At 60.3% G+C, this 23042-nt stretch overlaps 2 protein-coding genes across 2 annotated transcripts; one reads left to right on the top strand and one right to left on the bottom strand.

The window, feature by feature from the left end:
• Positions 1-875: 875 nt before the first annotated feature.
• Positions 876-11439, bottom strand: NPW (neuropeptide W). Its single transcript, XM_032425511.1, has 3 exons — positions 11284-11439; positions 2532-3290; positions 876-887 (listed from the first exon to the last, which is right to left on the bottom strand). Exons 1-3 carry the CDS (start codon positions 11437-11439, stop codon positions 876-878), a joined length of 927 nt encoding a protein of 308 aa, XP_032281402.1.
• Positions 11438-22048, top strand: ZNF598 (zinc finger protein 598). Its single transcript, XM_032425513.1, is given in 13 exon segments — positions 11438-11671; positions 16309-16421; positions 16977-17106; positions 17336-17547; positions 17644-17861; positions 18180-18297; positions 18870-19060; positions 19225-19309; positions 19409-19943; positions 19945-20197; positions 20594-20744; positions 20858-21008; positions 21099-22048. Coding segments are annotated over 13 exon segments (2745 nt in total). The 3' UTR covers positions 21453-22048.
• Positions 22049-23042: the final 994 nt, after the last annotated feature.

A 23042-nucleotide genomic window follows, 5' to 3' on the forward strand; every position in this document is an offset into this window, starting at 1 on the left:
CACCGGAGGGAGGCGGTGCAGGAACCCGCCCACCAGATCTGGGCCCGCCCACGCCCCGCTCCTGGCCCCTCCCACCGCCGCAGGCACCAGCTGGGGCTGCAGCCCGGAAGAGCAGCCGCGCAGCGCCGCCTGCCGGCTCGCCGTGGGATTGCTTCGTCCGAGGGGCTGGCCCAGGCCCCGCCCCTCTGGCTCCGACGCGGTCCAGCCTTGCCCGGCTGGGTGGGGATTGCGGGTGAGGCCGGCGCCTTGGGGCTGCTTGCACTGCAGGGGCACAGGGGTGCCATGAAGGTGGTAGGCAGAGAAGCCGGGCCTCTGTCAAGTCCCTAATCAGCACTGCTCTTTCGCCTTGGACCTGGCACCAACCTCCCTGGACTGGGGTACCTCCAGGCAACGTGAAATCCAGCGCCTCGCCAAGTGTCCAGCACTTGTGACCAAACATATGCAGACCACTTGGCACCCGGCGCTGGTGAGCACTGGAGAAACATTAGACCCCTGGAAACAGATTTATATGCCTGGGTAAGGGCTGGTCTAGGGCTGGTGCAGCCCTGAGGAGGGCATTTAACATGGCCTGAGGCCCTGGAGTCCTTCTTCTGGGTGGACCATGGGGCCGTTCTGGAATCTGCCCACAGGTCCTGCAGTCTGTGTGGGGGAGGGGAAGGAACAACGAGACTGGGGGACAGGGCAGCCCTGGGGCCCAGCCCTGGAACGTGGATTTTTGTGCCATCGGTGGTGCAGAGTGAGGTGTTGTGCCCTGGAAGTGAGGTCGTCAGGATGCCTGTGCTTTGAAAGGCCGAGTTGGGCAAGAAGCAGGAGCAGGAATGGACTCGGAGTGCAGAGAATGGGTTGACCTGAGGAGTCTGTGGCCACCCCTTCCCTCAGTGCAGATCCTGGAAACAGAGTCAATATAGTCAGGGGTCAGTCAGTAAGAATTGGGAGGGTGGAGAAAAAAGAGCACCCACATTAGGGGACAACATGGGGAGAAGGGTGCACCCAGGAGATGAGCAGGAATTGCCAGTAAGGAGAGATGGGGGCTTCCAGAGGCCAAGGAGAACGTGGGGGCTGGTTCCATGTGAGTATCTTGAAGCTAGCCAGCTCAACAGGCATGGGACCACCCCTCCTCTGGTCCTGGCTGGGTGCCCTAGTGGAAGGCCTTGCCACATGGCCAAGGGAGGGCTCCAAGGGCAGACAGCATCAGGGCACAGTGACTAGGCGCATCAAGGCCCAGGACAGTTGTGGGAGTCAGAGCCCACACCGAAGAGGGTTGACGAGGAGGCAGAAGGGTGGAGGGGCCCACACACTTGTGAGCAGGAGCTGTAAGGGGGCCCAGGGGTCCTTATTCACGACAGCAGAGCATATTTACGTGGGGGTTGGAGCCAATAACTGAAAATGCAGAGGGGATAAGAGGTGGAAGGGTCTCTGAGGAGGCAAGGGGCCCTTCCTCCCTAGAAGAGGAGCAGGACCTTGAAGAAGGGGGCCAGGGGTTCTCACTTCCTCTCCAGAAGCCATTGGCTGAGGGGAAGGAGGGGGGTGAAGGAGATCAGGTTTGAAATGAATCCTGGGAGATGTGGGAAAGGCTGAGTAGGCTGCTGGTCTTTTTTTTTTTTTTTTTTTAAAGATTTTATTTATTTATTTGACAGAGAGATAGAGAGCACAGATAGAGTGGCAGGTAGAGGCAGAGGGAGAAGCAGGCTCTCCGCTGAGCAGGGAGCCTGATGTGGGGCTTGATCCCAGGACCCTGGGATCATGACCTGAGCTGAAGGCAGATGCTTAACCGACTGAGCCACTCAGGCGCCCCAAGGCTGCTGGTCTTAAGGTCCCTTAAGGAAGACATTCTTCCCAGCCTGGTCAGGAGGCATAGTGAGGGGGCACTCTGGGGCTCCCGGGAGGCTGGGGTGGGAGCTCTGGCTCAGCTAGTAGTGTATGAGTCGTTTTCCTCTTTCTGGTGGATGGCAGTGGGACCCAAGGTCTGACTTGTGCCTACCTCCCATGAGACCTCTCCTCTCCTGTGGGACCCTGGGACCTGGTCTGATGACCCCACCCTGGAACAGGAGGAGCAGTACTGGCAGAGAAGGAAGGGGACCTAGGCCCCAGCAGTGTCTCTGCCTCTGTCCCCTCTCCCCCCCCCCAAAAGGACTTACAGATCGAGATGGTTAGGAGGGGGCATCCCCTGGCCAGGGAGAGGGCTCCTGTAATTGCCAGGGTGTGAACGCAGCTGTTTGCACCCCGAAGTTAGATGCCAAGTATACAGCGCAGAGGAAAAGTGTCACACGCGGGAACGCATGAACCAGGCAGCTTTTATTGACCAGACCACCTGGCCTGGCCTGAGCTGTTCGCCCAGGAGGAGGAGTAGACTCCTGGGTCAGACAAGGGGGCATCACCAGCAAGGGCTGCGTTCAGGATGGCCCTGGGGAGAGGTGGGGGCCAGCGAAGATGGTTCACTGCGCGGACCATGGCTGAACAGGAGACACTCCGAAGGCTCTAGAAAGAACAGAGCAGGACCTTGGGGAGAAGGCTGTGCGCCCTCCACTAACCCTTAACTCCCCTCCCCCCCCCCCCCAAGGCTGGAAGGGTAGGAGGCTCTTGGAAAGCTTTCTGGGCAAGAAGTGGGAGATAGGAAGGTCTTGTGGGCACGCGGGCGTGCGCTCCGGGCCCAGATCTCTCCAGACATCCTCCACCAGCTGCTGTCCCGGCCCCCTTTCTCTCCCCACGTACCTGGCCTGCTTCACGGAGGTCCAGGAATGGGCGCCCTGCCGCGGCTCCAGTTCAGGCTCGGGCTGCGCAGTTCGCGCCCGCAGTTCGAGCCCTGCGCGGGAGTACCTGCGTCCCATCTCCAACAGTTCCCGAACCCCCGAGGAGAGCAGGAGAGCACCGCGAGGGACGGGCGCCGGAGAGAGGGTGTCTTTGGCGGATAGCCCCTGGGGGGACGCGCCCAGGCCTTGGGTGTCCCAGGCAAGGGACCCGGCAGCGGGGCGCAGCGCTCGGCGCCACATGTAGGGCGAGCGGCGCAGCCCCATGAGCAAGCCCGCGGCGCGGCCCACTGTGTGGTAGCGGGGACTCGCCACGTGCTTGTACCAGGCGCCAGCGGGCAGCGCCGGCAGCGCCAGCAGCAGCAACAATGCGAGCACCGGCCGGCCCGCAGGGCCCCGCACGCCCGTGCCCCGCGCCAGGGTGCTCAGGTTGACGGCCGCCCGGCGGGGCAGGCCCGGAGCTAACTCAGCTGGGGCTGGGCGCGCCGCGGGACTGCTGCGTCGGGGACCCGGAGCGTCGGGGGCGCAGCGCGGCGGGGCCAGCTATAACTGCTCGCTGGCCCCGCCCCGCTCGCCCCCGCGGTACTCGCTCGGCTCCCAAAAGGTAGGGGGAGGGATGGAGAGGGAAGAGGGGCCCAGGCTGCTGGGGCAGGGGCGTGGGTTCTTGGAGTATCTTCTCTGAGTGGGTGGGCCTTCACCTAGAGCTCATCTTGACGCTCCGCTGGGGGCGCCCCTGCTCCCCCTCAAGAACTGAGGGGATGGGCGGACGTGGGCAAAGGGATGCCTCCTTAGCCAGAGCTCTTGCAGGTTGGGCACCAGCAGAGGAAAGACTGGGGGGCTATAAGAACCCTAGTGGGGTCAGAAGCGCTGACTGGTGGGGGTCCTCTGTATCATTCAAGAACTCTGTGTATCTCCTCTCCTGAGGGCTGTCTCTTGTCCCCCCACCCATCCCCACCCTCTCCCACACTAGCAGGTGGGAGCCCTCCAACCCACTCCCAGCTGCGGCTGGATGCTTGCAACCACAAGCTTGGTCATATGGAGCCCTCCCTGAGATGGTTAGTGGTTTCCCATGGCTTCCACAATAAAAAGTAAACCCCTCCTCTTACCCCAACCCTGGCCTGGGCAGGAGAAGGCCCTGTGGACCTCCAGCCTACTCTCTGGCTGTGATCCCCCCAAGACCACTGTCTCTGGCCAGTTTTTATCTTTCTGCCTTACCCAACAAACTGCGATTCTGCCCACCTCTGTGTTTCTGTCCTCGAAACGTCCTTCCCTTCCTTCCCAACCCAGCAGACTTGCACTCATCATTCAGGATCCTGCCTACATGGCCCTCATCTGAATAGTCCCCTGGAGTATTCCTCTGTGGATGTATGTGTTTAACAACCTCTTCCAGAGGGCAGAGCCTGACCCATTCTTGCCTGAGCCCCAGCCCAGGAAGGATGCAAACCCCGAAATAATCAGGCCTCACCCCACCCCCAGCAACCACACCACTCATGGAACATTTTCTTGATCCCAGACGCCAGTGATCCTGAAATGTCTTTTTTCTTTTTTTAAAAAATTTTATTTGTCAGAGAGAGAAAGAAGCTGGGGTGGGGGGGAGCACACAAGCAGGGGTAGCGGCAGTCAGAGCAGGCAGGGGAGAAGCAGGCCCCCCGCTGAGCAAGGAGCCTGACACAGGACTCGACCCCAGGACCCTGGGATCATGACCTGAGCTGAAGGCAGACGTTTCACCGACTGAGCCCCCCAGGCATCCCTGAAATGTCTTATTTTGATCTCCAAACAATGCCACGAGGTGGGATAATTTTTTTAAAAAAGATTTTATTTGGGGGGGGCGCCTGGGTGGCTCAGTCATTCAGTGTCTGCCTTTGGCTCAGGTCATGATCTCAGGTCTTGGGATTGAGCTCCGTATCAGGCTCCCTGCTCAGCGGGGAGTCTGCTTCTCCCTCCCTCTGCCTCTTCCCCGGCTTGTGTGTGCACTCTCTCTTTCTCTCGCTCACTCTCTCAAATAAATAAAATCTTTAAAAACAATTTTAGGGGCACCTGGGTGGCTCAGTCATTAAGCGTCATAGTTTTTCAAACTATTAAGAAAAAATTTTTTTTAAAGGGGGCGCCTGGGTGTCTCAGTTTTTAGGCGTCTGCCTTTGGCTCAGGTCAGGATCCCAGGGTCCTGGGATCAAGCCCCGCATCGGGCTCCCTGCTCCACCGGAAGCCTGCTTCTCCCTCTCCCACTCCCCCTGCTTGTGTTCCCGCTCTCACTGTGTCTCTGTCAAATAAATAAAATCTCTAAAAAAAATTAAAAAATAAAAAATTATTTATTTATTTATTTATTTTAATGAAAGCCCTTTCTAGGACTTCTGATCTTTTTTTTTTTAAGATTTTATTTATTCGAGAGACAGAGAAACAGCACAAGCAGGAGAGAGGCAGAGGGAGAAGCCGACTCAGATCATGATCTGAGCCGAAGGCAGACGCCTCACCATCTGAGCCACCCAGGCGCCCTGATAAAAAATTTTTAAAAAGATTTTATTTTTTAAAGTAACCTCTATACCCAACATGGGGCTTGAACTCAGAAGTCCAAGATCAAGAGTCGCATGCCCGCCAGGTGCCCCGAAGTGGACGATTATCGACCTCCTTTATCAATGAAGAAAGTAAGGCACAAGGAAAATGGATTTGTTCAGATCACCTGTTGGGTAAGCAGTGGTGCAAATGGGGTCCGACCTAGATCCCCCAGCCTGACAGCACCAGTTTGGGGACCTGAACTGCAGTTCTCCATGGAAACTGCCCCTTGCCCTCTGCCTGTCTCTGCAGCAAAAGGGAAGGCGTGATTCTGGGAGTGAAGGGAACAAACTCCTTCCTCCCAAGTCTCCCTATCGAGGGGCCACAGAGGGGCTGGGAGTACAGAGGATGCACCTCTAAGGCAGGAAGGGCCCAACTTGGTTGTGGGGAGCCCTGGGGGGGCAGTTAGAAGCATTGGCAGCCCTCCCTACAAAGGCCTTGTGGAACGGGGGAGAAGTGAGCCGAGCCCAGCGCCCTGTGCTTGGTGGTGGGAATGGGGGGGGGGTGTGCACCTCAACCTCTCCCGTCTGTTTCTTCACGTTGCAAACTGGGATGATAAGAGCCCCTCCTCAGCTTACTGTGAGCATTAATCCAGGCACGGGTCTTGGCATTACGCCTGGCACACGGTAGCTGCTCAAAACATGGTCACTACCATCTCCTGCGGTTACTGTTCCCAAGGCTGACCAGCCTCCTAAGCTGTCAGTAAAAACGCTTTGATGGAGGGGTGACTGGCACAGGGACTGATGGGGTAGGGGATGCAGAGGGAGCTGCGGGCACACCTGGAGGGGCCTGGAGGACCACAGGGACCCCGGAGTCGTGTGGAATGCAGCCTCCCCAGGGGGGCCCTTGGCCTGGAGAGCCGCCTGGAGTGTGCAGTGGGCGGGCAGCGCAGCACGACGCGGGTCACCAGGGTCCCCTGACGCTGTACATCCTCCGGGCTAAGAGTACTTGGTGGAGGTGGGAGGGGGGAGAAGCCTGCCTGGAGCCCCCCACTCCACCCAGCTCAGCGGGGGAGAGTCCGGCACCCCCTGGAGATGGCCCAGTAGGATCACTTGCGGCTAGGCGGTAACGGGGTCTGGAGCCATTAGAACACTGAAGTAGAGCTACAGGTACCAGACGGATGAATCTCCAAAACAGTATTAAAGAAAGTACCCTGCATGATACTATGTCCCGTATCTAAAATTTAAATACCCGTCTTGCTTGTTTATGGCTGTGAAATGCAGGGGATGATGAAGGCCCCAGTGAGATGGAGTGGGACTCCTGCTGGGTGACTGTGCAGAAGGCACGTGGGGAGGGAGCCCAGGGCCGGGCTGGGGGAGCAAAGCACACCCTAGTCCTGGGAACTCCCAATGTGGGGTACAGAGAAGGAGGGGCTCTGAGCCCCACCCAGCCCGGAGCCCAAGGGTCCAGTGACAAAGGCCTCCCTCCTCCCCCCGCTGCAGGGGTCTGGAGCCAAAGCTCCACTCTGGGAGGAGGGGAGGAGGTGACGGGCCCATGAGAGCTGACTCTCCTTTCTGGGACTCACCTCTCCCTTCATCCACCCAACATCCTCCTAGAAACCAGGGGAGCGTGGCTTTGGGCCTGCACACCACCTTTCTCCAATGGCACCAGGCTGCCCGTGGGCCAGGACCATTCAGAGCCTGGCCCCAACAAGGACTCCATCCTAAGGACGCAGTGACTGAGCAAATCTGTTTTGTCTTCTTTTTTTAAAATTATTTATTTCTATCGAGGTAATTTACATGATTAATATAATGCTAGCATAAGGAAGAAATTCAAACTCCCTGACCCACACTTTCACATCCCAGTCGTGCTCTCCAGAGGCAACAGCTTCCAGGTCCTTCAACTGTTTCTTCTAGTATTTACCCCCTACTTAAAAACCATAAACTTAACTATTCTAAAAACCTGTGGGGCGCCTGAGTGGCTCAGTCGTTAAGCGTCTGCCTTCGGCTCAGGTCATGATCCCAGGGTCCTGGGATCAAGTCCCACATCGGGCTCCCTGCTCTGCGGGAAGCCTGCTTCTCCCTCTCTCACTCCCTCTGCTTGTGTTCCCTCTTTCGCTGTGTCTCTCTCTGTCAAATAAATAAATAAAATCTTTAAAAAAAAAAACCTGTGGTCTTTTTAAGAAGCCGTAACTAACGTACCCTGAGTAGTGTGCACATCTCGTCTTTTAGGCATACATCTGCATGCCCACGGCCCAGAACAAGAGAGCAAAGAGTTCAGCTCCCGGGGAGCTCCCTTTGCAGCCCCCCCGCCCCCCTCACCCGCACCCCAGCCAGAAGCCCCCAGCATAAGTTATGACCTCATCAGGGTCCCTACCCTCAGCCGCACCAACATGTGGGGGCGGTCCTGTGCGGTGGAGGACGGTCAGCAGCATCCCTGGCCGTCACTCACCTGTACAGGCAGAGTTAACAGCCCCTGCCCAAGATGTGCCCCAGATATCCTGGAACCTAGGCACACCTACTTGACGTGGTAAGCGGGGGGTGGGGGGACACTGAAGTTGCAGATGAAATTAGGGACGCTCATCAGCGGACCTTAATGGAAGCAGATGGTCCTGAATTATGCAGGTGGGCCCAGCGCCACCACATCGTTGGTGGAGGGAGGCAGCATTGGAGGAGGAGGGGTGACAAGGACGAGGCTGGCAGGGTGCACCTTGCAGATGGAGGGGGCCTCTAAAGCTGGAGAGGAGATGGATTCTCGCCCGAAGGCGTGCACCCCACCTGCACCTTGATTTTATCCCAGGCAGACCTGTTTCGAACTTCCAAATTTCCTAACTGTAAGATAATACATCTGTGTTGTTTTGAAACTGAAAAGTTTGTGGTCATTTTTTAACAGTGGCCACGGGAAACTAATGACCCGGTAGATGTCAGTAATGCTCCCACTCTGCTGTGACCACCACAAACGTCTCTTTGGGGGTAAAACCACCCCCAATTGAGAACCACAGACCCTCAGATTATAAACCGACACTTTCTGATTTATCTGTTTTAGGCAGCACCAGAAGGCTTCCTACAAATTTAGATGAAGCTTTGGCCCTCTCACACCCTCTCCATCCTTCTAGAATTTTGTCACAAATTTTGGTTAACTCAGTAGCCAGCGTTTATATTGTTATGGCTGTGTAGATATTGTTCTCTGCTAAGTGTACTATGATTACATTTCCTATCTCACTGATTGCTTTTTTTACACACTTATTGTGCTATTTTCCCCCAAAGGTTCTGAGAGATAGGTCGAGTTCCTTGCAGTACCTTTTCCAGATTCTCAAGCACGCGAGGGCACCCTGATCGGTTCCATGTCTGCTCTGGAGGCTCCCTGTGGGAGATGGTGGCCTCCTACTCCAGCCTGCACACCCCCTTTCCCACACATCCATGTTGGCGTCTCCACACGGGCATCATCCCACGCTCTGCTTTGGCTCTTGTCTGGGTTGGAATCCGTTTTCTGGATACCAGGTCATCTTCCAACTGGTACTCCCTAACATTTTGGAGACACGAACGCTCTGGTAGTTTCATGTGAATGGGGACATAGGACCTAAATAATTTGTCCCTTTTATGTCAGTGTCTTTATGCCTAATGGAAAGATTTTCTGGTTGTAGAATTTGTGGATGGATATCCCACTCCTTCAGAAATTTGAGGGAATCTCTGGCTTCCAGTGTTCCAGGAGTAAAGTCCTATTCTCAATCCCTCTTCTAGGATCTTCTCCCTCCTTACCCCCTCCTCCCTAAAGCTGTCCGCTGTACGCCAGGATGATGTCACTTGCTGGGGACCTTTCTTCCGTGGCTGGGCCCTTCCTTTCAGTGTGAAGACTCACGTCCTTCAGTGACAGCCCGTACTGTCTTATTAGTTCTTGGATAATTTGCACCTCTCCACTTTCTCTGTTCTCTCTGACATTCGTATTAATTAGATATTGCACCTTCTAGATTCAAAGTTCCAGCTTCTTTATTTTCTTTGTGTTCTGCTTGCTGGGAGATTTCAACTGTATCTTCCCAATTTGCTCTTGAATTTTTACTTATATTTTTGATTTCTAAGAGCCCTTTCTTGTTCTGATTATTTTGTGCTTGTTATTATTCAAGGCATCCTATTCTCATTTCACGGAAGCAGCATCTTTTCTGGGAATATCAAATACAACTCTTTTTTCCTTTTCTCAAGGTAGGCTCCCCACCCAACACGGGGCTGGAATTCACCACCCCAAGATCAAGAGTCATGTGCTCCACCGACTGAGCCAGCCAGGCATCCCAAATACAGTTCTTTCTAAAGCTTCCTTTTGCTCCCTGGGTCTGCTTAGTTTGGTCCATCTTTCACATTGCAGGCTTTCCTCCTGAGTCTGGAGATCCTTGGCTGCCCATCTGTCCCCATGTGTGAGTGAGACCTGATGCTCTTTCTGTGGGGACATGGCTCTGCCAGGCAGTGGGCTTCACTGCAGGAATGGCTTTTCATTCTGTAATGGGGCAGGCAGTGAAGCTTTTCTCTGGAGCTGGTCAGTTTCTGGAACCTAAGCAAGGGAGGGGGGTGTGGACTGGATACAGAAGTCAGGGCAGGGGAGGAGGGCCCAGGTCACTGGGTTCCATGCACTGACTTGCAGGCATTCGTTTTCAGTGCCCTGCCTCAGTTCACCCTCAGTGAAACTTCTTATCAGGGTTCCCCCCAAAGGTCTTTTTTTTTTTTCTTAAGATTTTATTTATTTATTTGACAGAGACAAAGCGAGAGAGGGAACACAAGCAGGGGGAGTGGGAGAGGGAGAAGCAGGCTTCCCGCAGAGCAGGAAGCCCGATGCGGGGCTCGATCCCTGGACCCCGGGATCATGACCTGAGCTGAAGGCAGATGCGTAATGACTGAGCCACCCAGGCGCCCCCCCAAAGGTCTTAAGGATGCTTTGTAAAGTGAGTCACTCATCTTCCTGTCGTTCCAAAGTCTGTTGACATCTTTCACTAGCTACCTCCTGCCTTCTTCTCTTGGCACTTGTGGATTGGCAGTCTTTTATTCCTTCGCTGTCATTTAGTGGGGTTGTGTGACAGTGAGAAGGCATGTGCATTGGCCCGTCCACCAGATTCACTTGGTGTGATGATGCCCACTTTCCAATTGAGGAAGTCAAGGGTTCAGTGAGCTAACCAAGTTCACCAGCAAATAAGTGGCTGAACTGGGGTTTCAAGCTCATTTCTGTCTGATTCTAAAGTCCAGGCTCGCTCCCCAACAACACACTGCCTTTTTCTAGAAGGCTTCAGATTTGACTTGCCTCCTTTAATGGCAGAAGGGAGGTCGGGAGTGTGCCTGTCCCCCAAGGATAGGGAGGAAGCCTACCTGCAGGGACCTGAAGCCCAGTATTCACCACCGTCCATTCAGCAAACCTGCCCTGAGGCTTCTCTGCGCCAAGCCCCTGAGCTCAGCTGGGTGTGCCCAGTGAAGAGTGCAAGTTCCCTGCGTGATTTTCCCATCAGGATCCGGGGAGATAGCCCCCAGCTTGGAGAAGGATGTCACCAAAAAACAGTCTTTTCTGATAAGGATTTGCAGGAAGTTCTTATTTGGGGAGGCCGGGGCGGGCGGGGGAGGGGGGGGAGGGGGGGGAAGGGAGCGCCTGGTGACCAGGCCCGTGTACGCGGCAGATACAAGCAGTCTGGCTGGGCAGAAACGGTGGGCTCCCGATACAGCGGCTATATTTAGCACATAAACTGCAGGACGTGCGGTTCAATCTGCATTTCAGATCAACGCAGGGTAGCATGTCAACACAAGGACGGCCTGCCTACAGCAGGGGCGTACTCACCGGAACCACACTGAGCGCCGTCCGTGGTTGCTCTGAATTCCAAGCTACCTGGCTGGCGGCGCGGCGTCTCACCGGGCGGGCAGCCCCCGCAGAGGCAGCGGAGGGGGGCCGCGCCGCGGACCGCGCCCCCCGCCCCCAGCCCGCGGTCCCGCCCGGGCCCCCAGTTCCCAGCCCGGGCTCCGAGCCCCCTCCCGCGGTCCCGCCCGTGCCCCCAAGCCGCCCCCCGCAAGCCCCATCCCGCGGTCCCGCCCGCGCCTCGCTGGGGCGGAAGTTGCGGCTCGCGCTTCCGCCGGGCGGGGCCGTTACTGGGCGGGGCGCTGACGTCGCCCGGAAGGGGCGGGCCCGCCGGGAGCCAGGCCGCGCCGCGCCGGCCGGAGGGGGCCGGAGCACGGACCATGGCGGCGGCGGCGGCGGCGGCGGCGGCGGCGGGCGCCGAGGGGCGGCGCGCGGCCCTGGAGGCGGCGGCGGTGCCCGAGCGGGGCGGCGGGAGCTGCGTGCTGTGCTGCGGGGACCTGGAGGCTACGGCGCTGGGCCGCTGCGACCACCCGGTGTGCTACCGCTGCTCCACCAAGATGCGGGTGCTGTGCGAGCAGCGTTACTGCGCCGTGTGCCGCGAGGAGCTGCGCCAGGTGCGCCGCGCCGGCCGGGCCGCGCGTTCGGGGCGCCGGGCGGGCACGGGGCGCGGCCGGAAGGGGACTTTGCCTTCCTGGTGTCCGGCCGCGAGCCTGGCGGGGCCCCCCGGGGCGGGCTCCCGACCGTGGGGCCGACTGTGGGGCTTCTGGGGCCGGCAGGCAGGAGCTGGCGCCGCTGGGTCGAAGAGGGAGCGGTCCCTATGGGGACGGTTATGGCAGTCCGGGAAGCAGAGGGTCAAAGTGGGTATTTCCAGCCCAGCTGTGTGTCTGGGCCCCTCGGGGTAACCCCGGCAAGGTCCTCCCGAGACTGGTGCTTTCATCTGTTGAGGGGCGGTGGCACTCACACCTGCCCACCAGAGGGGGTGGCTGAACCATTGAGGTTTCCTTAAGATTGTAGGCGGATGGGGTTAAAAGTGTTACGAAGTTTTTCTCCTCCTTGCCAATTCCAACGGGGGGTGGTGGTGAGGGGGTCAGCTCCAGAGTGGAGGTGGGGATGTTTCTGACTCTGTCCAGATTTGGAAGCCCTGGAGGGGGTCAGAGGGCACTGTGGAGATTTTCCCCATCGTCCCCATAATGCCAGATGCTGGCTGGAAGCACCTAATTGGAACTCCCTTGGTTTGCTTTGAGATATGTTTGCTTCCAGTGTTGTGAAAGTCCTCTGGTTTGTTCATGGAAAGCTTGGGCTGGTGACATCTGCCAGGGAATCTTTCTTCTTCCTAGAAGTGACGCAGAAACGGCATTGTTGAGGAGTAGGTTTCTTTAGTTGTGTTGTTTTCCTTTTTTTTTTTTTTTTTTTAGGTAGACATTTATGTTAGGGGAGCCAAGACAATCCTGTAATTCCATGAGCTCTCCCATGAGCACCTATTCTGTGCTCTTTTCAAAAAAGACACTTGGAGACGCTGTTAGTCTGTAATGGGGTGGACAGAGACGGGCCTGGGAGAGATCTGGAGTGCACAAATTGTCGGGAAATCCTTGGGCCTGTGGCTCAGTGAGCGCCTCCCAGCTCTGCCCAAGGCTGCCATGCCGGCCTGTCTTGCATGGCATGAGGTCACTCTTGAAGGGCCAGGTTTTCCAGTGCACCTATAGTTCCTTCCAGGAAGGCAGGGGCTGCAGGTCTCACTCTGGAAGTGAGCAGACACCTCTGTGTGGCTCCTGTGGCCAGCACGTGGCCTCTCTTGCTCCCTGTGGGTCCCACACCCTTCCAGTGCTGTGTGTGGCAAGCAGCTCTTGACACGAGCTGTCAGCAGGCTCCCGCTGGAGCGTGCTTTGGCACTGGGTGCCTCTGGCCGATTCTGGCATTCCTCTTAGGCCTGCCCTGAATTACTGGGCAGCAGGAGGGTGTCCTGGGAACTTTGGGAGATGACGATCCTTTCCATTCATCTTGCTTGCTTCCCACTCTTGAACTTGCAGCTCCACCCTAGCTCTTCCTGTTCCCTGGCTGAGTCCTGCACTGTCCTCTGAATGTGCCATGCCCACTTAGGAATCCCACAGCTGCCTCCAGGGGCTGCCTCTGCTCTGTCCTCCCTTATGGGACTCGGTCTGTAAAAACCCTGAGGAAAGCATGCCAAGATACTGTGCGGAACAGGCGCACACCTCGGCTCGGGGCTTCCCTGTGCCCGCTGTGGGGCAGGCGTTGCAAAGAGCAGACGCAGAGCAGCCCTGCAGCTGCTGGTCAGGCAGGGAGCCAGATCCAGCTGGATTGCCCAGCAGGTGCTCCGGGTGGAGGCCAGGCCGGCTCCCAGTCAAGACCAACATCAGCGTTCCCCACCTTCCTCCCTGGTCTCACCTTTCGCACGGTCCATTTTCTTCTTCTTTTTTTTTTTCCCAGCCCATCTCTGTCAAAGAGGCCGGATGGGGCTGCTATACAAAGTGCGGTGTGTCTGAGCTAGTACGGCCTCCCTTCCACTTCACAGGCAAGACGTGGGAAGGAGGCTGATGGCAGGTCAGGGGGTGGGACCTGCTGACCACCCTTGCTTGTCTGGTGTCAGGGCCCCTCCCCACCAGCCTGGTCCACCTGGGCTCCTCTGGGGCCTGTACTTCCTAGGTGGGGCCCTCACTGCGCACCCTCACCATCGGTTCACTCTTACCAGGGGTCTCTGCTGTCACCATGTATCCTCTCTTCCACTCACTGAGTGCCCAGTGGATACTGGGAGTGGGGAGTAACAAAGCCCCAGGCAGGAACACACACCCACCCCTGTGGGGGGCTGAGTAGAGCCCTCATCCCATCTCCCTCTCCCTCTCTTCAGGGACTGGCCCAGCCATCCTGGGGCCCACCCAGGGGTGCCCTTTCCCCCTTGGACATCGACTGCCTGGCCGACCCAGGGGCTTCCCAAGATGGTCCATTCTCAAGTGTCTAGGCCTGGCCTGTGCCTCTGTCTTCGGATCCATGACCCTGTCCCATCGGGGAGATCACCAGGGTGGGTGGGTCTTGGGCCATGCTGGTTGGATCCCTGGTGGGTTCCTTCCCATCCCTGGTTGGGCCCCCATGCCCTGGTCCTTGTTCAGCGACTTGGTCTCGCCATGTGCCTCACCCTCTGCTGGGCCACACCGAGCCACACTGCTGCCCTCTCGTGTACTCATTACTGGTCCTGACGCCGGCGCAGGCCTTCAGGGGCCCAATCCTGGTCTTATAGCCTGTTTAGGAAAGGCCCTTAGCATTTCGCCATTCCCACCCCCAGCTCCAAACCTGCTCACCCTCGTTCTCAGACAAACGCAGCCTTTCCCTTCCTCAACCTCTTCCTGAGGTTCCCAGTGTCCCCCCTCTCCTGGCTTGGCTCAGGTGTGCCCAGAATTGGCTGCCCCATCAGACTGCTCAGGAGAGACAGACGCCCCTGAGAACGGCACCCTGCCTCTGTCCACAGCGAGGGTGCCGGCAGTAAGACACCCCCCGCCCCCCAGTGGATCCGAGCAGACCTCTGAGACCAAGGCGCTGGAGCTGGGGGAGACGGTGGTTGACAGTGGCATCGCGGCACGGGCTTCCTCTGGGGAAGAAGTTGTTCCTCTGCTGAGTTGCTGGACTGGCTGCTTTTTGGCAGGGGGCTCCCTCACGGGAGGACGCTGCCCCTGCCGCCCGTGATGCCTCAGTGTAAGCAGGGCCCTGAGTCCCGGCAGCCGATCCCACGACAGACCCTGTGATCTGTGGCCAGCTCGTGGCCCTGCGCGTGCAGGCGCTGGTCCCCTGGCAAGAGGCAGGAGGAACTGGGGTCAGGGCCGGGAAGGCGCCCTTGTGAGTGGCGTGGGGCAGGGCTGGTGTGGCCTTGTCCTGTCCTGGAAGGGCTGGAACCGTGGGAAGAGGCCAATGTGAGGCCCAGGGGCCTGGGAAGGGAACAGGGGGGGGGGGGGGCCATGGGAGCTTAGCTGCAGTGAAGCACCCACCCAAAATACGAATGGGGCAGGGGCAGGACCGGGCAGCCAGTTTACCAGACAGGATGACAAGGGGAAGAAAGGCCTGCTGGGGCATTGCTCATCCTCCTCCTTCCCCCGGAATGGGTGTGGCTGGACCATGATGCCTCCCTTGGGCTGGAGGGGGCAGTGCTTGGGGGTCAGTGTGCTCTCCCCACAGTAGAGAAGTGGAGACTGAGCTCCCTAGCTTCTCCCCCAGACCCCCAGGGAACCAGTCTTAAGCATCCTGCTGCTGGGGACAATGTGACCACCATTCTCCCCAGCCAGTCCCCTGCTTTCCCAAGTGCATGGCCATTGTGATCCCAGACATCCTCCCTGGCTGAGCCTAGCTGAGCCTAAACAGAGCAGGGATGACCTTGACATGACCCTTCCCAAGGTGAGGACGCTGAGCAGAGGCGAGCGACCAGTCCCAGACTGCGGGGGACAGTAGTGGAGTGGGAAGGGTCATGGAGAGGAGACCGAAGGTGTGGTCTTGGTCCAGGGATGAGTGGGGGCCAGAGAGGAGGGAGCCCTGGAGGGAGCTGTGCTCTTGTTGGTGCAGAGGGGGGACCTGAGCCTGTGAGAGGATCCTGGGGGCGCTGGGATGGGGGTCTGTGGAGGGGCAGCCCGGCAGGCTGTACCTGAGCGTGCCCGAGACCCCCTGGGAAACAGCCAGGCTGCACGGGTGTCTGCACCCAGACCCCCCCCACGCACCCCAGCTCGGCACGTTGGCACCCCTGGCAGCTGGTTAATAGGCAGGAAGCAGCCAGGGGCTGTGACCGAGGCCTGCGGGGGAATCCCTCTCCTATGGCATCGCGGGTGGACAGAGGGTGGCCTGGCATGACGTGTGGTCACCTTGCTTGTCCTGGTGGCGTTGTTTCCATAGCTTCTTCTTGGACGTCATCTCTACCTTTTCTGCCCTGTGCTCAACACCCATGTGTGGTCTCTGTCACTGCCCCCCCGGGGGTCACTGCTGACCCCTGTTCCTCTGGGGTGACCTCCCTGGATGAGTGGGGAGCCTGCCGCCCCCTGGTGGCGAGGCTGGGTGTTGTGTCTCCATGTGGGTCACCCCAGGCCCGCGGGCTGCAGGTGAGGAGAGGGGCCTGGGCAGCCCAGGATGGCAGAGAGTGCTGCCTGCGGGGCCGGCCTCGGCCTTCTCAGCAGGGGCTGTGTGCCTCCCTCTTCTCAGCCCGACGGTGTCCTCCACTGGGTGCCTACGGCCCTGCTCACCAGCCCCCCTCACTTGGTTCCAGGTGGTCTTCGGGAAGAAGCTTCCTACCTTTGCCACAATCCCCCTCCACCAGCTGCAGCACGAGAAAAAATATGACATCTACTTCGCTGATGGAAAAGTTTTTGCCTTGTACAGGTGCGAGAGATCCTTAGCCCGGGATTCCGAGGGCCTGTGGCCAGCCCTGCACTAGGGATGGGCACATCCCCGAGCCCTCCTGTGCTCCTCACAGCCCTGGGGCGCAGATGTCAGGGCCCGTGCTCCGTTTCCTCTCCTGTAACAGGCATCTCATAGCAGCCCCCTGGGGTGGCGGTGGGGACAGGGGCAGCACATTCAGGGAAAACACTCGGGTGGAGTGCACAGTGCCTACTTTCTGGGGCTCTGTGAGGTGCACTCGAGCTCCTAGGAGTTGGGCTCTTAGTCTGTGGCAGGAAAACCCCATAAAGGGGTACAGTTGTCTCGGGAGTGATCCTCCTCATCCAGGTGAGGGTGTGGGCCCAGTGTTCGCGCCCTGCTGACGCGGAGCTCAGCCCTCCTGGCCAGGAGCAGCACCGACTCCGCGGGCGGAGCCCTGGTGGGCATGGGTGGGAGTGCCCGTCCGCCAGCCCCTGCTCCTGAGCACATGCAGGAGCTCGCTCCGGACGGTGACACTGAGTGCCTGCGGGGTCGGGGGGGCCCTCGGTGTCTCTCCAGGCAGCTGCTTCAGCACGAGTGCCCGCAGTGCCCTGAGCTGCCGCCGTTCGGCCTCTTCGGGGACCTGGAGCAGCACATGCGGAAGCAGCACGAGCTCTTCTGCTGCAAGCTGTGCCTCAAACACCTCAAGGTGCGCCCTGGGCCGCGGAGCCCGCCCGGGGGCCCGGGGAGAGCTGGGTGCAGGCGGTTGGGGGCTAGGCCCCTCGTCCCCCTAGCTCTCCAGCCTCACCCAGCCCAGGCAGGGGGGTGCTCCTGGTGTGTACGGTGCTGTGTGTGTATGGCCGGGGGGACCGAGGCAGCCCTTTGTCGCGGGGCCATGGGAAGGGGCCTGCCCACGCCCAGCACCCTCTTCCCTGCAGATCTTCACCTACGAGCGCAAATGGTACTCGCGCAAGGACCTGGCACGGCACCGCATGCAGGGGGACCCCGACGACACGTCACACCGCGGGCACCCGCTCTGCAAGTTCTGTGATGAGCGCTACCTGGACAACGATGAGCTGCTCAAACACCTGCGCCGCGACCACTACTTCTGCCACTTTTGTGACTCTGACGGGGCCCAGGACTACTACAGGTGGGCGCGGGCCCGGGGCACCGGAGCAGGCTGGGCGGGGCCGCTGGCTGGGGTGGCAGGGCCCGCAGGCTCCTGCTGACACCCTGGCCCTGCCAGCGACTACGCCTACCTGCGGGAGCACTTCCGGGAGAAGCACTTCCTGTGTGAGGAGGGCCGCTGCAGCACGGAGCAGTTCACCCACGCTTTCCGCACTGAGATCGACCTCAAGGCCCATAGGACAGCCTGCCATAGCCGGAGCCGCGCCGAGGCCCGCCAGAACCGCCAGATTGACCTGCAGTTCAGCTACGCGCCCCGGCACTCGCGCCGCAGCGAGGGTGAGTGAGCGGGGCTCCATCGGGCTCCAGCCTGGCGCTCCCCGAGGCCCGGAAACCCCACAGCCGGGCTCCGGTCTGGCCCATCGTGTGTCTCCCATCTGTCGGCTGCGGGTGGGGGGCTCCAGGGTTGGGAGAACTGTTGGGAGAGCTGCTGTGTGGGGGTCGTGGCTGCGGCAGACTCTTCTCCCTGCCCACTTCTTGCTCTGAGCCAGTCCTCAGGGCTCATGAGCTGGGGGTGGGGGGAAGTCTCTGCTGGGCAAGCTGGAGCACCGGCCTCAGGCTGGCCCAGGCCTTTGACAGGCTGTGTCCCGGCCGCAGGGGTCATTGGGGGTGAGGACTACGAGGAGGTGGACAGGTACAACCGTCAGGGCCGTGCCGGCCGGGCCAGTGGTCGCGGAGCCCAGCAGAGCCGTCGAGGAAGCTGGAGGTACAAGAGGTGGGAGGATTTGCGTGCCGCTGACATTCTCCTGGCGCCACCCCTGGGGCGGTGGCGGCGGCCGGCAGCTGGGTTGGAACGGTGCACGGGGATCAGGGGACTTTGGCCTTCTGGTGTCTGGTGTCCTTGGCTTGGCGGTGGCGGGGCCTGCTTAGTGTCCTGAGTGAGCAGACATTTCCCTACTCTTTTCCCTAGTTCTAGCCAGAGGCACCAGGACCCTGCAGGTTGGGGTGGGCCGGAGGGGCCTGTGTCACTGGGTGGGGCTTCAGTGCAAGCGTGCCGTGAAACACTCGCACTGCTGGCACGTGCTCAGGCCAGGCGCTGTCCCCACTGTCCAGCAGGATGGAGGCATCTTGGACCCCAGACACTGGGGGAGCCCCAGCCTGAGACCCGCTGCGTCGGCAGCGCCCTCTCCTGGCCAGCGAGGGCAGGCGGGCACCGGCTCCACTGGCCCCGGGCCAGCTCCCAGTTGGCCAGGCTTGGGTGGGTGGGGGAGGCTCCTGCCCAGCTCCTCGCCCTGCATGCCGCCGCGGTCCCTGGCCTTGCCCAGCCTGAAGGCCTCCCCCTCCCAGGGAAGAAGAGGACCGGGAAGTGGCAGCTGCCATCCGGGCCTCAGTGGCCGTGCAGCAGCCGCAGCAAGAGACGCGCAGAAGTGAGGACCGGGAGGAGGGCAGCAGGGCCAAGAAGGAGGAGGCAGGGCTGCGGGCGCTCGAAGAGCTCCGCGGCCCCCGGCGTCTGTCCCGGACTCAGGGTGAGGGAGCAGGTGAGCTGGCTGTGCCGGCGGGCACCTGGGAGGGGAGAGGCAGGCTCCTGGTGAGCACGGTGCTTGGGAGTGACAGGGCAGAGCCCTGAGCTCACCCTGGAGGGTCTGCTCCCACCCCCTGCATGTTGCTCAGCCCTGACATAGGGTCGTTTCGTGGCTCCTAGGCCTCAAGGAAGCCTCACCCAACGGTCCTGTAAGCCAGGAGGGCCTCCCAGCAACTGGCCCAGCCACAGGGGCCACGCCTCCGAGGTACACTCGTGCACAGCTGGGGGGGCTTCCTGCAGAGGGTGGGTGCGCAGTGGGCTAGGGCCCTCAGGCCACTGACGCCACTCCCCTCCTTGGGCTCAGCACCCTCCCACCTCCCACTTCGAAGCTCAAGGATGAAGACTTCCCCAGCCTCTGCGCCTCTGCGTCCTCCTCCTCCTCCACCTCGTGCTCTGCTGCGGCAGCCCTGGGCCCCGTGGGGCTGGCACTGGCGTACCCCATCCCTGCCAGGGGCAGGAGCACCTTCCAGGAGGATGACTTCCCCGCCCTGGTGTCCTCCGCCTCCAAGCCCAGCACCGCCCCCACCAGCCTCATTTCCGCCTGGAACAGCAGCGGCAGCAAGAAGGTGGCGCATCCCACCCCGGGGGCCCAGGCTGCTGGCGGGAGCAGCCAGCCCCCCAGGAAGGCTGGGAAGGGGGGCAAGGGCAGCAAGAAGGGCGTGCCACCGCCCTCAGAGGAGGAGGAGGAGGACGGCCGCACTGGCCTCACCGCCCAGGAGCTGCGGAGCGTGCCCACCACGGTAGCCGTCTCCTCCCTGCTGGCGCTGGCCTCCACCCATACCCTCCCCAAGGTCGGCAAGAAGAAGAAGGTGGGCTCGGAGAAGCCGGCTGCCGCCTCACCCCCCCCCCCAACCCCCCGACAAAGATGGGCCCCCTGGGGCCGAGCAGGCCCCCACCACGACTGCCAGCAGAGCCGAGGGACCCGTTGCCCTCATCGTCAATGGACACACAGAGGGGCCGGCCCCGGCTCGGAGCACACCCAAGGAACCTCCTGGGCTCCCACGGCCCCTGGGCCCCCCTCCCCGCCCCACACCCCAAGAAGACTTCCCAGCACTTGGAGTCCCCTGCCCACCCAGGATGCCCCCTCCCCCAGGTATGTGTGTCTGGCTCTGGCCTGCTTCTGGGCATCTGGGAGGGGGCCGGGGTAGGAGAGTCAGACTGGAGCCCCGGGGTCGAGGGGAGCACACCCTGAGGGGCAGTCACAGGCCAGCAGGCGTGGGGAGGGAAGCCTAGTGGCACCGCTGACTATGAGCAGGGCATTTACCCTCCGCGTCCCTTGCCTCCCTGTAAAAGGGGGCAATCCTAGTGCCCTCTGGAGATGGGGGAGTAAGTCGCCCTAGGCCAGGATTGCCGCGAGGGAGCTCAGCGTCATCGGGTCCTGGGCCTGCTGGACGGAGCCCGACCTCGGTGGGCTGGGCAGCCTGGGAAGCCACGGCAACATGTGGCAAGCAGGGCTCACATTCGGGTCTTGCTGTGCCACCCCCTGCAGGCTTCAATGCTGTGGTGCTCCTGAAGGGCACCCCACCCCCGCCTCCGCCCGGCCTGGTGCCGCCCGTCAGCAAGCCACCCCCCGGCTTCTCGGGCCTCCTGCCCAGTCCCCACCCAGCCTGTGTCCCCAGCACTGCCACCGCCACGAAAGCGTAAGTGGGGGTGGGCCGCCCGGCCTTGTGCCCCTAGAGGCCGGGGAGTGCCCTCACCTTGGTCCACCCCAAAGGCTTAAGCCACAACCTCCTGCCTGTGTTCCGACCCTCAGGCCCAGACTGACACCTGCGCCACAGGCCTACCTGGTGCCCGAGAACTTCCGGGAGAGGAACCTGCAGCTCATCCAGTCCATCAAGGACTTCCTGCAGAGCGATGAGGCCCGCTTCGGCAAGTTCAAGAGCCACTCGGGGGAGTTCAGACAGGTCAGCCAGGCAGGGGTGTGGGGGGCCAGCACGGCCACTGCGGGGACTCAGGCCCGGGCTGGGCGTGACTGGTTTGGCTCTGGGTGGCAGGGCGTGATCTCCGCAGCCCAGTATTACAAGAGCTGCCGCGACCTGCTCGGGGAGAACTTCCAGAAGATTTTCAACGAGCTGCTGGTGCTCCTGCCCGACACGGCCAAGCAGCAGGAGCTGCTGTCCGCACACACGCACTTCCGGGGCCCGGAGAGGCCTCCTGGCGCCAAGGCCAAGAAGAACAGGAAGAGCGCATGGCAGGCCAACACCCGGCCCGCGGGCCTGGACTGCTGCGTGTGCCCCACCTGCCAGCAGGTGCTTGCGCACGGTGACGTCAGCGGCCACCAGGCACTGCACGCCGCCCAGGACAACGACTTCCCATCCCTGCAAGCCATCGCCAGGATCCTCACGTAGCCCCCCCAGCATGGGCAGGAGCTGCCACACCCACGAGTCTCCTTCCTCCTCCCTCCTTCCCGGCTGCCCTGCAGCCAGGTAAGGCCCTGCTGAGGCCGCCGCTCAGGCCCCTCCGCCGGCCAGCCCGCCCGGGGTCGCCAGGAAGACCCACCCGCTGTGTCCGCACACCATCACATAGGAGTCCATCCAGTTTCCTCCTGGGAGGTGGGCAAAGACCCCTGCCTCCGTGCTGGGCTGGTCTGGGTTTGTGTTTTCCTGCTTTTGGAAGGTGCAAGGGGAGGGAAGGGCCGGGACGCAGGAACCTGTCCATGCTATCAGAGCTGGTGGCAATAGCGGGCCCCCTCCAGGCCCCCTGAGCCCGAGGGCTACAGCGCCGCCGCCCCCGAGCCAGAAGCTGCGGGGCCACCGGGGCCGGAGTCAGATGTTGAGCGTGTTGTGTAAACAGTTGGCTATTTCGTGATTTAAGAACGTTCAGGATTAAAAGCAGACACGAAATTGTGCTACTTGAAGTTGAATCTTTGTATGAGACAAGCTGAATCTGGGATCTCAAATTGCCTCTGACCTTTTATAAGACCGTGTATCTTCAAATAAATTTATTTTGCAATAATGCACATAGCTGGTGTTCTGAGCTTCTCTGCCCTCCCAGGTCACCCTCAGTGAGGGGGGGGCTCAGAGCCATCCAAGGCCCCAGCTCCGATGGACAGCCAGGGGCCAGCTGGGGTGGGGGACGACCCGTGTGCACAGCTGGGTAGCTGGGCTTTGCTCTCGGGACGCGGCCGCCGGTCTGGGCCCGGGGCCCAGTCCTGGACATCTTGCACTGTCCAGGCTTTCCAGGAATAGACGCAGCCATGTTTGACGTATGCTTGTGTCCCCAGTAAAACCGTCCTCCCAGAACGTGGGAGTCCTACAGACTCCAGGTTTGCACCCACAGACTAGTAAAGAGCTCCTAATGATAAACGAGCGCTTCAGAAGCAGTGGAGGGCGCATCTGAAATTCTGCCAGAGAATAATTTGTGCTTAATTATTTGGATGCAGTATCTCGGGAGGGGACCAGACCGAGAAATCGCCCCTTTCTGCCCTAAACACACGTAAATAGTAGAAGACAGTTCTAAACACATAGCCACATCCAAATCAGGCAAAGGAAATGTCCTCACATGAGAAGAAACATGTCTTTGGAAGTGGGGATGGGGGTACCCAGGACGATGAGGGCCAGAGGCGCACGGCCGTGGGCTTTGCCGGCGCTTGGGGCCCGGCGCAGACAAGAGCCTTCAGCCTCTTTACCCTCCCCTGGGCTGTGTAGAGGTCACCTGCCTTCCCCGGACAGGCCAGTAGCCCCTCACAGCCGATGGCCCCTTTGCAGACCTGAGGACAACCAGCCCCACAGAAGAGTAATCTGGAAAATGGGGGATCTTGTTGACAACGTTGAAAACAAGCTCTTCTTAACGAAGCAAGAACCACGCTAACACATGGCAGCGCTGAGGTGGTGCTGGCCGTGTGCCAAGCCCTGCTCTGGGCTCTGCCCCTGTGTTGGCCTGCCCCCCAGCCCACCCGCATGGCCGCAACCATTCTTTTGGAAGGGGAGCCCGGGGCA

The sequence above is a fragment of the Phoca vitulina genome, unplaced genomic scaffold, assembly GCF_004348235.1.
Source record: "Phoca vitulina isolate PV1807 unplaced genomic scaffold, GSC_HSeal_1.0 scaffold33, whole genome shotgun sequence".
Classification (NCBI taxonomy): Eukaryota; Metazoa; Chordata; class Mammalia; order Carnivora; family Phocidae; genus Phoca; species Phoca vitulina.